Below are 13,225 nucleotides of genomic sequence, written 5' to 3' on the forward strand. Positions count from 1 at the left end.
GGAACCAATCCTTACAAGGGTTTAGGTACTAGCAGCTGGGACTTGATTATTTTGTGGATTAGGAACCTCCATTACTGTGCAGCAGATGTTAATGATTTGCCAGCAGTGACTTGCATTGGTCTCTGATCTGTGGGATTAGGCTGGTACTATGAAGGTATTATAAGATGTTGTTGTATGTACACAGTTTCTAGCAGCACTGCTTTGGAAAGCCACAAGCATTGTCGGACGTATCTTCTTTGCATCATGCATCTCGCTTCTAAAGTGGCCACAGCACGGTTTTTGCAGAAGACAGCCTCTGTAAGTTTCCCTTTATCATCTTGGTGAATCTTAGCGTAGGTTATCTTCACAAACACAGGCAAGGGATACCTAATGTAGCAGGACTAACATCCCAGCCATTGGTAAGGTGCCCTTTTCAACTCTTGGCGCGGATTATTGATGCATGCAGGTTTTTCCTGTTCTGTTCTCCCTGACCTCAGCTATAGACAGCTTCAGTCATATATAACCTGACATCCCTGCTCCCAGTTGGTAACTACAGTTCTGGGGACCCCTCTTCAGAGCAACTGCAGGGCCCTCCCCACTTTCAAGAGGCAATTGGATTATGTTCTGGCTATGAGTTTGATCAGTAATATTGCCGCTACAATCAGCAGAGGAGCATTCACATTTTTGACTGACCAGATGGGACCTGGGGGCAACCCTGTGGTGTAGGGCCTGTGGGCTTTAATTTACATCCTTGCATACTCCTGCTCATATGTTACTGCTTTTATGTGAATGGCACACAAGTTATCTGCTGTTCTATCACCTATTTGGCATAGGCCACATGCCAAATATATAAATATTTTAGTTAAAATGTAGAAAAGTTTGATAAAACTGGTTTTGGAAGTGATATCTCATGTTTTACTTAATAGCTGTGTGACCCTTTTTTGTTGCCAATGCCCCATTCCAACTCCTCTCCTGGGCAAAACACTGTTACGCTGTGATGTATCCTCTTAGCTGGGCCCTCACACAAGAGTTCAAGCTAAATTATAAATTAGAGCTCTCAGCACATTCACAGACAAAAAGACTTGCATGGCTTTGGTTCTTAATCTATAACAGTAGATTCAACAAAAAGCCAAAGTTTAAGGCATATTATCATATTACTGTAAAAACCATGTTCATAATGGGTATTACCCACACCAGTCCTACCCACTTCCCTACAGCTTGGTTTCACCTAGAAAACTACCCTGCATTAAGCCTCCTCGGTGAAGCACAAAACTGCTCTTACTAGCTCACACTGTCTACCTTTCAACTTCTAGATTGTTCTATAACAGGAGCCACCTGCCACTAGCTTTACCTTATTTACTGGGTCCCTTGTACCCAACTTTACTAAGGCTTTGTTCGCCTACAGGCTTAATTTCTCACTGAGCCTATTTCCTTGGGCACCCCAAGACATCCACCCCCGGCACCTAATGGAGTACAAAGAGACAAAACCATGTACTCCCTCCCTTTTGTATATTAGGGAACAGGGACTACAATCACTACCCCTGGGCCAAAGACATCTCATTCTTCCCCCAAGGCATAGATATGCTTCCTTATGGTAGGGGTGATTTTTACATTCTTCTTACAGAGAATAATGTTATAGCTAAAAAAACAAATATGTTGCATATCATGTTTGTTAATCTGAAACATGGTTTAAAGACCTTTACTGGATCGCTTGTTTTCCATTTTTCGTTGAGTAGCATGTCTGCTAGATGCCACTGGAGGGCACTGTTTTATTAGAATCTGGGATAAGAGACAAGTATGTATACGTATAACTTTGCTGTGTGTGCTGTGACAGGAATATATTGATGTCACTGCCTACAAGGGTTATTTTGGGTGGAATTGGTGTTTTCTCCACCAGTGGAGAAAGGTTGAAGTGTGACATTAGCCCTGTCTTCTTGGGGGCTTTTGACTACTTCCTCTCTATCCTCTTTGTCTTTTCTTCCTGGAGGCCTTACTGCAGTGTGTAGGTCTATATCTAATGTGTAGCATTTTCAGAAGGCGTTTCCTAGGTTTATGGCTTGCAATCACCTCTTAAATAAATAGGTTTTGTCATCTTTATAAATACACTCCCCTTTTTTAAATGCAGTACCCATAGCAGTACCCACAGTAAATACTTCAAATGAGGGCAGTCATAGGGGCTGAGATTTGTAATTAGTCTGTAATTCTCAGCAGGCAAGGCATTTTGGGAAATAGAATCTTGGGCAGAGCTGGAATGTCTATTGCTTGTCCTGCAGACAGGACAGGCAGAGGAGGTAACAGTAATTGATAGACAATATATGATTTAATTCTAATTACATTTCCAAAATTAAAATCAAAGAAAATTAATGTTTATTGGAAAGTTTCTTGGAATTACTTTGTCTTTTATTATGCAACATTTAATTTTGGTTTATTACTTGGGTGGAGTTCCCTTAAGCATTATATTTTTTGTTACAGTTTTAGTTTGTTTGTACTCACAACATAAATACAGTCATCTTTCTAAAGGTTGTGTATTATCTGATAAAACATTGGGGGGCAGTGTCAGACCAAACAGCAAATGGCCTCAATGTAAGACCCTTGGCTCGTCACCTCTCGCCCCCTTTCTTGTTCTGTAGCACGTGTACAGGGCAGCAGGAGAGGAGTAGAGGGAGCCGAGATAAGAGGGTCGGGGAGAATCGTAAGGGATTGGTGGTGAACTCGGGGTAGGCAATCAAAAGAGATATATGCCATGCCCCCCCCCCCCCCCCCCACTTAATTTGTAGTTCACTCCAGTGTACCAAATTACTATCCTCCAGCCCTGGGATGCTTTCTTCCATAAAACACACCAACCCAGGGTACTTTGTTGCTGAGCTCTGTGGTGCTATGTTTTTTTTGCCAGGTATCCCTTGCACCACCCTGGGCTGGGCACATGCACAGTACAGTGGACTTTCCCTTGTGGGTTAGCCAGTAGGGTGGTGATGAATAAAAGGGGGTAAGGTTTGGGGGATTAGATATACGGGTGCAATGCCAGCAAGGATGTTCCTAGAGCAAGTTGGGTAGAGAACCTTTCTAAGTGTTTAGTGGTTCAGTCTTACACAAATTGTATATGTACTGATATGTGTTCCTTATGTTCATTTGTTCATTTTACCCGCTGGGGCAGTTATATTTCATAAATATTATTTAAAAAAACCAAAAAAAAACCACAGAACCAGTGTTCTTCCATTGTTTCTATTACTACAGTATTAATTGCTGTGAATTTTGTTGGCTTGTAACCCATCTGGGTTAGGCTATGGGGCAGACAGACTTGTAATTTTTTTTTTATTTCATAACAAAGCCATAGTAACCTTAAACAATGAATCAACAACTGACTTTCCTTGTCTAATTAGTGATGCTATAGGAATGTACAAATAAATTGGAACTGCCCTGTTGCTGTCTTGGCAGAGCTGAATCTATAAAATGTTTGAAAGACAATAAAAATAGCTCTACTCAGAGTAGATAAAGCATGTAAAAAACCCTGTAAAAAATGAAAATGTAATTCTGCTGAGACAAGCAATATGGTTATAATGGTAATTAAATTATCCAATCGTGTCAGTGAAGAAACTGCAGTGTTTCTTGCTTCTCCTAACTATGACTTTTAAGGCTGCTGTGAAACAGATAGGAGGCAGGTAGAAATAGGGAAGAAATTATGAGAACATTAATAGGAATTCCTGCTACTGCCTACCCCAATAATGGCTTTGGTTTTCCTTCTGTTATTTGACAGCCATCATAATCCCTCTCACCCCCTATTCCTATATATGGGTTGATTTGCTACTCTATTTATCTCTTATTTGCTTTACTTGTCTATTTATAAACCATCATTTACTCCATCCTCCCTGTTCTAATCTTTAGCAGAGAGTAAACCCCAGAAGTGCAACTCCTCATTCATTTTTATCCTATTTCCTTTGCTACTTGCAGTTAAGATGCCCCCTGCTGTGGAGCCTAGCCCTTTTATATATTCATCAGTACCCAAGCTGCGCCCACAAATTGCTTATATCATTATGAACTTTTAGTCATAGAATGAGCAATTTTTATTTTTAGCAATTCTTCAGTTGGTCTTCATTTTTTATTCTTTGTAGTTGTTATATTTTTAATTATTTCCTTTCCTCTTTCACCTCTTTCCAGATTTTAAAAATGGAGGTCACTGACCCTGGAAGCCAAGAAAAATAGCTCCGTGAGGCTACAATCTAATTTTTAGATGTATATTTTATTACTTATCCTTCTATTTAGGCCTTAATTTTCTTACTCATACTACTGCTTGGTTGCTAGGGTAATTTTCACCCTGACTACAAGATGTATTCTAAAATTTCAAACTGGAGAGCCTCTAAACAAAAAAATAATAAAAGAAACACATAATAAAAAATAAATACCAAGTTAAAATTATCTCAGAATATCGCTCCATCCATCTTATTAAATTTGATATAAAGGCAAACAGCCTTTTTAGAAGAAAGAATCCTCCAGTTAAACACATAAGACCTTATCTACTAAAATATGGGATACTTTGCACTGTTTAAAAAATGGGTACAAAATGCTGTGTGCTGTTAATGGAGCACAAATTATAGTTGTTCGTCTTCATCTTTGCAGTGCAGCCTGTGTTTGTCAGCTTGGGAAGTGGTCAGCCCATGGGCATTTCCATAGAAGACTATACAGATCATGTAATCTAGGGAGAAAATGAACCTTATGGCAGACATTACATATAGGGACTAGCAACATTGCCCTTTCTGTCTTCTGCCAGATTTTTTTATCCAGCACTATGGATGAGCCCTAAGGGATGTCATTTTAGTGCTCCAGTAGTTGTACCACTACTCTCAGGCTAACAAAGCGCTTACTGTTTGCAGCTTCTCTCTTTCTCTCAAATGTAAAATAATAAGGGAAATCAGGAAGGGATCAATACTTTTTCACATCATAGTATCAGAGTTGTCAACCAACCCCATGTCGTAAGGGACCTAATAATCCACTCCAGGCCTTTTTGAGACCTTCATTTTATCATTTATTGTGAAGAGAAATTGAAGCCGAAAAAAAAAGACTGGATCACAATCTCACTCGTGACATGGGGCTGTTTAAAAGCTCTGTGGTATGTAAGTGCTTTATAAAATGTAATAACAATAATATAACCAATTTCTCACCCAAGAAAAAGGTAAATGTATCAATGACTGGATATTATTCTATTATTGGGAGTACTGATATTTGAAGCAATTGATTGAAGAGTTACCTATCTTATTTTACTGTGGGCTTCATCTGTTGTAGACTTGCTGCTGGGGTAGTATTTCTTTTAGGAACTCAAACAGATCCAATTATTAATAGCTTTGTTCTTTTTTAATGAACTTTTGGTTCTGGAAATGGGAAAGGGTGGAAGAGTGAAAACTGATTTATGATAAAAATGAATAGCTTCCATGGTTCAGACCAAATATTCGTGTTTATACAGTATTGTCTTCCTGATCGGTTATACTGTGTTCTTTTTTGTTTTGTTGTAGATGGAGCTGGCAGAGGTTGTCCAGTGGCGCCGAGCTATTTTGGCTGTGTGCCTAAACCTCTTAGCCCTTGCACTTTCCATCACTGCCCTTCTGAGCAGCTACTGGTGTGTAGGCACCCAGAAGGTCCCAAAGCCTCTTTGTGGCAAGGGAAAAGTAACCAAGTGCATTGTGGTTCCTGTACCTGTGGAAAGCACTAATGCCTCTGGGCAGAATGAGGTGCAGTACAGCTGGGAGACTGGGGATGACAGATTTGCTTTCCGCTACTTTCATACGGGAATCTGGCATTCCTGTGAAGAGAACATTCTGGGTACAGGTGAGCAAGCCAAAATTCTGATCGCTATAATGCAAAATATATTCATATGTCATATTATTAATAAATATAGCAGGTATCTTAAGAATATTGAAAGCCTGAAAAGCTCAATATTATCTACATTATTTCACATTTACTGTGTCTGGGCAGAAGTACTCAAGCCCTTTCACAATGAAAATCACTGCCTCTTATATGGACTCTAAGTTACATAAAATAGCCAAAACCTTACCCTGTGCAATTTCCCTTTCATCTATTTAAAAGCCTCTACTCTATGTTGTTTTAATATAAAAGTTTTTTATGTTTGTGTTCCGGAAAGCATTAGGAGCATACAGGAGTGTCTAGCCAATAAGAGCATTAGCTGTATTTATATCAACCATGTCTATTGATCATTTAAGATAGAGCAGTACCTATTACATTGCATTGTATTCTTATTGTTATTGTTTTTCCCCATAGTTAGGTATTAGCATGTCCAAATAAAGGTGCCCATAAAGGCATCAATATTATCAAGATATATGGTGGGATAAGCCAAATCAACCCACAATACTCAAAGCTATGTTGGAGACAATGCGGACAACAAGGAACACATGTGCTGGCAATGCCCTTCAGTTAAACCTTTCTGGACAGAGGTCTTCAACTTAATTAAACATAAACTGGGATGGAATCTACCTTTACAACCTCAAATAGCATTACTGCAACTATACCCGCTGGGCACACCACCTTCAAATAAAAAGCTTCTATTCCATATCTCTATCACAGCGCTCTCCCTCATTGCGAAACTGTGGAAACAACCTTCCACCCCCAACATACAACATTTAATTCAACAAGTTACAGTAACTTCAGAGCTACAATGGAGAAAATTACAAACACCAACCCCAACCACAAAAACAAATTGGCCTTAATTTGGGATCTCTGGCATAATGACCAAGTAACAATCTATAAAAGCCCTCCAACTCCCACAACACATCTGCTTCAAATAACACACCGTCCAGATTTAGTCATAGTGTGTAAAATTAAAACCTTCCATAAGTATATATCTATAAATATATGCTCTTCATCCTTCTTTTGTTACTTATGTAATAACTTTTCTTTCCTTTGTATGTTGCAATTACTCAATAAACAATATGAGTTAAAAAAAAGATATATGGTGGGTTGACGAGGCGACCAATATTGGCAAAAGCCTTGGATATTGGCTGTCTCGTCAATTGGGCAGGTCTGAAAATTTTGATTGTGCGCCAATATCTGCTGTACGTTAACCATGAGTTGACAGACAGAGTTAAAATTCTATTGTTTCCACCTGCATATCTGACGATTCAGCTCTTAATATTAGTGGAGTAGACGAACAATCTTTCCTACGACTAGTGGTTGCAGGAAAGATCGTTATTGTAACATGTATGGCCACCTTAAATCTATTTATTATCAAGAGCTTAGAGTATAAGCATTAATGATGAGAATGCATCCAGCAAAATTTGTTTTCTATTTCACTAGTGACAATCCTGTCTGCTTGTGCTATGCCAGTTATCTTGCTGTTAAACTGAAATTGGAGATTCACAAAAGGTGTATTTCATTGTGTGAATACTATTTTGTTCACTTCAGTGTTAAATGTTATTTCCAAAAACCACTTTAATGGAATTAAAATACTAAATAAATTCAGACATTTCTGGAGTACAATTTACTATAATTTGAAGTTGGTAAAGGTATGGGATCTATTATCCAGAATGTTTGGGATCTGGGTTTTCTGGATAAGGGATCATTCTGTAATTGGTGGATCACCATACCTTACGTCTGCTAAAAATAATCTAACGTTTTGCTGGTAAATAACATCAGATTCGGAAATAAAAAGTTAAATTGGTGAAATTGCTTTACTCCAACTTGAAAAACATCATGGTGGCGTAAATAAAAAAAAAGACTTGTGTGAATTTGTCATTTATTGATTTTCTGACATAAAGGAACATTTTTCTCCAATATAGTGGCATATTTGTCTTAGGGCTCTTACACATGGGTGTTTCTTTGTGAAATCCTGCATGGTGTTGTTGTAATGTGTTCCACCAAATGCAAAGCTTAATTAAAAGACCCTATTCTACCATATAGTATGTACTTGTCTGCACTGTAATAAACTACTGAACGCAGATTGACTACTGTATGTTGCGTCTCACGTGTGTTCGGCAGTTCAGTGTGGTGCAGTGGGTGCTGTCACTATTGGATAGAATGGGCTCTGTGTTCCTGTGTAGTGGAGATCCCTTAGCGCCTCTTTTGCCATGAAGTGATCACTGTGTATTTTCCCTTCCTGATAGAACCCCTACACTGAATAAAAGATATCCCAAAGATAGAGATTAACAAGTTTTTAAAAGCCCTCTAGAAAGAGCACATAATATAATGATACATTCTTTTATTCACAAATATATAATAAAATGTATCTGCCATTCACAATACAGACATAACCCATAGTACAAATCTCCTTAGCAGACTATATGGTATGTATGTAAGATTCCTATAGCTTGCTGTGAAGAAGGAAATAATTCCCACTTACAACCAGCAGAATGTGCAATAAAATGTATCATTAAAATATATAAAAAGCCTCTCGAAATGATTTGCCTTCCTGGCTGAGAATTAGGAGGAGGCTGCACACAAACCACAGAGCTGTCTCTACTTGGTGCTGCAACATGGTGTCAAGCCTTATGGGATACAGATAATGGAGGGATAGCGAATATCTGATTTACCCAGTGGATTTGCCATACTTCCTTATCCTTATCCTTTGGCTATGTTTGTTATGCATATGAAGTTGAAATCTGTGTAAAATAAAGGCAATTGCCTTCTTTACTGTTACTACATTACCAATAGGGTCGTTCTTACATTTGCTCTACAAATATAGTTACAAATGTTACTTTCATTTTTCTTCATTTCAGATGAAAAGTGTAGGAGTTTCCTGGAATTAACCCCACCTGCTGAGAGAGGTACAGACAAAGCTTTACTACCCATAAGGGGAAGAGTGCACAGTGAATTCACTGTAGGCGTTAAAGGGCATTCTCAAGGAGTGCCAGTTCTAGGAAAAATAACCAGCAAAAGTTGCCTGCCCTTTGTTTGTCAGTAGGGTGCTTTTGTTTGTCAGTAGGATGTTACACAGCTGACTAGAAATGTAAGTTGGACAAATGCCTACCAGTTATCACATACTGTAATGCTATATCATTGTAGTTTTACCAAGGACATTTTTTTGCAAGTGTACTCTTTAGAACACAGGTGCATGGGATGTTTTATCGCTCGCACTTAATCTTTTCCAGTTCTGGTGATAAAATATCCAGAGTTCCCTTCCCACTGGCATTAGGGCAGTGATCCCCAACCTGTGGTTCGGGGGCAACATGTTGCTCCCCAACCCCTTGCATGTGCTCTCAGTGGATAAAAACAAGATTTACTATCAAATAAATCCCCTGTAAGCTGATAGTGTGCATAGAGGCTGCCTAATAGCCAATCTTAGCCCTTATTTGGCACCTCCATGAACTTTTATGGTGCTTGTGTTTCTCTCCAAGCCTATTTATATTTGACTGTGGCTCACGAATAGGAAAGGTTTGGACCCCTGCATTAGTGTAAAGTGCCATTATGCATTGCATAGAAGCCCAGAGCTGCCACACAGTTAATTGAATTAAACATTTGTGACCCATGTTCCTGTGTCGTTCCAATGTATGTTGCCTACAGGTTGCTTATATTGCATATTTCTATCTGCAAGCCTTGTCTGTGGTCCAGTTTACCCTTCTACCCATAGATCTTTTCTGCATTTGTGCACAGTGTATATCTATACTGCCATACATGCATACTGCAGATGCCCAATGATCCTTACCCAGGCATTTCTACAGCCATAATCTGATTCCATGTATCACATATTTATTGAACCATATCATAGCACCCTATCTCACTAGCATTGGCCTGAGGGCACAGGGGCCACTTATATTATCTGTGCGCTGTGGTGAAGAAAGCCTCATTAATGGTTATATACCATTATATATATATATACAGCACGGAGCATTGGGGACAGATCTGAGAGGGTTGGGAGGTTCACTGGTGACATTTATTAGTTGCAGTTTTTTGTATTCAATATTTTATGAAGTATGCAAGAAAAATCAGAAAGATCAAAAAGATGCAGAAGGATCATAAAGCTTAAAATTGAACAGAAAATTGGTTACTTTTTAAAGCATGCCCTTTAAGTTTGTGTTTCATGCTTTAATTGTAATAATGAATATACATTTTTGTTATTGTGACTGACATTCCAGGGATCCTGTGGCTTTCATTGGGCTCAGAATTAGTGTACATCGTTCTGTTGGTGATTAGCTTCGGGCTCTTACTACTGGAGATATTTTACACTGGGAACCCTGTGTGCGGCATGAAGCTGAATGCCTTTGCTGCAGTGTCCTCTGTACTTTCAGGTAAATATTATTAAGCAATCTCTTTTATAATCATGTATACATTTATATACCATTATTCCCTTTATAGCAGGACTTTTCTGAATAGAAGATAACAGGCACAGCCAATATATCAAAAAGAGAAATTGTGCAATACATCACTTGGAAAACTGGCTTTCATGAATAGACTGCAATTTTTCAAAAGGTGTACTTAACTGGACATTATGTCCTAGGCTTGGTACATTCTGCTAGAGACATGCAAATATTTCTACTGACTGTTCAGAATCAGAGATTATCTCACTCTCCATTAATCTCCTCTTACAAACATCCTATTCATTCCTGCCTGATGTCTGAGATCAAGGAGCTCATGTGCAAGACCAAATGGAGACTCCTCTCTGGGACTAATGGGCCACGTGATTATATAATTTGTCTGTGCAAAGGGATGAGGCTTATAAGGGATGGTTGGCTACAGGTCAGAAGCATTATTTCTAAACAGCCATTATTCATTCATTTACGGCTTTGTAGGGATTTCTTTATTTCATGAATTTTTTTGTGATCTGATAAAAAAGTTGCTTTAAAAAAGACACTTTTCAGTTGGCTTTTCACTTTGGTATTTACCAGCTCTTGTAGCCTTGAAGTTCAGCTCATGTCTCTGCAAGTCATGAGATGACTATGTGTAGCAATTACTGTGTATAAAAAGTTCTGCTCATATTACTGCCCATTTGTCACTGATCAGTCTACTGTTGCCCACAGGTCTCCTTGGGATGGTGGCTCACATGATGTACACCCAGGTATTCCAAGCCACAGTCAGTCTTGGGCCAGAGGATTGGAGACCCCATTCTTGGGATTATGGATGGGCTTTTTAGTAGGTTTATTTATTTCTTTATGGGAAAGTACAGCAAGCTCATCTGGTATATTTAAATAGAGTTTTCAAAGAAAATAACTTAATTAAGATGTGTGATATATATACAAGATCCACTTAAGGTTTTTTAAGTGGTCTCTACCAACAGTATTCTATATAACAAATAAGCAGTGTGTGCAGCACAATGTAAAGGGCCTCTTTTGTTTTTCAGCACTGCCTGGGCATCTTTTACCTGTTGCATGGCTTCTGCTGTTACCACGCTGAACACATACACCAAGACCCTTCTTGAATTTCGTAGAAATCATAAAGCTTTTGAGCACAACTTGAAAGAACACACCTGCTTTCTGAATCACAAGCAAATGAGTTTCTATGTAGATAAGCCAATCAACTCCCTGTCAGAGAGTGTGGACTTTTACTCAGAGCTTCAGAAGAAGGTCCTACTTAGAGACCATTCAATAGATCTGGAGGATGTAGAAGAATCTTTAGAGGATGAACACTGCTAGATTCACTTTTGTCCTATGAACCTATATTTGTAGGAGCTTTTTATTTTACATTGGGAACTGGGGCAGGGCTGTACTGAAGGGACTTTATAGCTATGATGGATGAAAAGTTACAGCATACAAATTAGTTAGAACATATTTTAGTTTTTAATTATACTTTATATGAAATGCTTTGTTTACTGCTTTGATTTTTCATACTTCGTATTCTGCCAATGAGGATGCCATTGCTTTGCTAGGACTCTCCTGGCTCGGCCACAATATAGGTATTGGAATGATTTTATTACTTTGTTGAAAGATTATCTGCATTTCTAGATGAAGATTAAACGGTTAATTGGTAGGTTTTGACTGTTGAACTTTTTTGGAACCAGAATGCCTATGCTGTGGAAAAGCCACACTATGGGGCACATTTACTAATCCACGAACGCTCTGAATGCGTCCGAATGCATTTTTTTCGTAATGATCGGTATCGAATTGTGCACTTTTTTGTCGCCGTCACGAAAAAATCGTATTGTTGTGCCGAGTACGAAAATTTTGGATTCATTCAAGCTTCGGTATCGTGACTTTCCTTGGGCCAGGTTGGAGCTGCAGAGTGCCATTTATTCCTATGGGAGGCTTCTAAAATCATGCAAAGTCGGAAAGGTTTTCCTGCCGTTTCTGATCGTTCAATATGAAAAAGTCGCAACGGCGACGAAAAAGTCGCGAAAAATACGAAACATGGCAACGGCAACAAAAAAGTCGCAATATTTTCGTTTCCAATCCGAATTTTTCCCATTCGGGATTTGAATTCGTGTTTTGGTAAATCTGCCCCTATATGTAGTTAAAAAAAAACTCCAATATTTTGGTAATATGGAAAGCAAGGAAATGTTTAAAACATTTTACATTTATTGTCAATTATATCCAAATGTTTTGTTGCAAGCTTGGGGTTCAGATATGGTCACCCACCTTGTTGCCAACGATTATGTGGGAAACTTTGTTGACAAATGCTCAAATAAACCCTGCACACCAGAAAAAAATCATTTTCAGGGACGTGCTATAGCAAAAAGGACATTTTTATTTATTAAGTCATTATGCAGCAACAATATTGCATTTAATATTGCATTTCAAAAAAACATAATATCTATCAATAAACAAATCAATACATATCACCCAGTGAAAAAACTGAAAAATAATATGAAGGCAGATACTCTGGATGAGAGAATACCCCAACGTTTCGGCTCAAGCGCCTTTGTCAAGAGAGCTCCCTTGAAAGATTTTTTTTTGGTGTGCAAGGTTTATTTGAGGGTTTGATGGTATATATATAATCCTCTGATGGGGGATTTTTGAAACCCTAGCACCTGGATTTTTGTATATATCTGTATATATTTTTGATTGTCTTTAAAGGGCAAGAGTACCTTATCCTGGTGTGCCCTCCACTATTCTAAACATCGTTGTTGAATTAGGTGCTATAGAGGTAAATAAGGCAAGAGAAATAACTAATACAGTGACCTTCATATGATATAGAGGAGTAGTCCAAACAGAATAATTCTATCAAGAACCCAGCCAAATGTGTGTCTGTCTTTAGCTTGTTGGCTACTCTTCACTGACACTTTCCCATGCACAACTTGCGGCCATAATGCTATCCATTTCTGCCTAATCTAACACATGGCAAGGGGGGGGGGGGCATCATCTTCTGGGGTAGAAGA

The 13,225-nt window shown here is 38.6% G+C and overlaps 1 protein-coding gene across 1 annotated transcript; it reads left to right on the forward strand.

Moving 5' to 3' along the window:
* Positions 1–86: 86 nt before the first annotated feature.
* Positions 87–12,000, forward strand: gsg1 (germ cell associated 1). Its single transcript, XM_002932163.5, has 6 exons — positions 87–297; positions 5,484–5,796; positions 8,697–8,744; positions 10,053–10,205; positions 10,935–11,046; positions 11,255–12,000. Exons 1-6 carry the CDS (start codon positions 175–177, stop codon positions 11,544–11,546), a joined length of 1,041 nt encoding a protein of 346 aa, XP_002932209.2. The 5' UTR covers positions 87–174; the 3' UTR covers positions 11,547–12,000.
* The last annotated feature ends 1,225 nt before the right edge of the window (positions 12,001–13,225 follow it).

The sequence above is a fragment of the Xenopus tropicalis genome, chromosome 4 (assembly GCF_000004195.4).
Source record: "Xenopus tropicalis strain Nigerian chromosome 4, UCB_Xtro_10.0, whole genome shotgun sequence".
NCBI classification, from domain to species: domain Eukaryota; kingdom Metazoa; phylum Chordata; class Amphibia; order Anura; family Pipidae; genus Xenopus; species Xenopus tropicalis.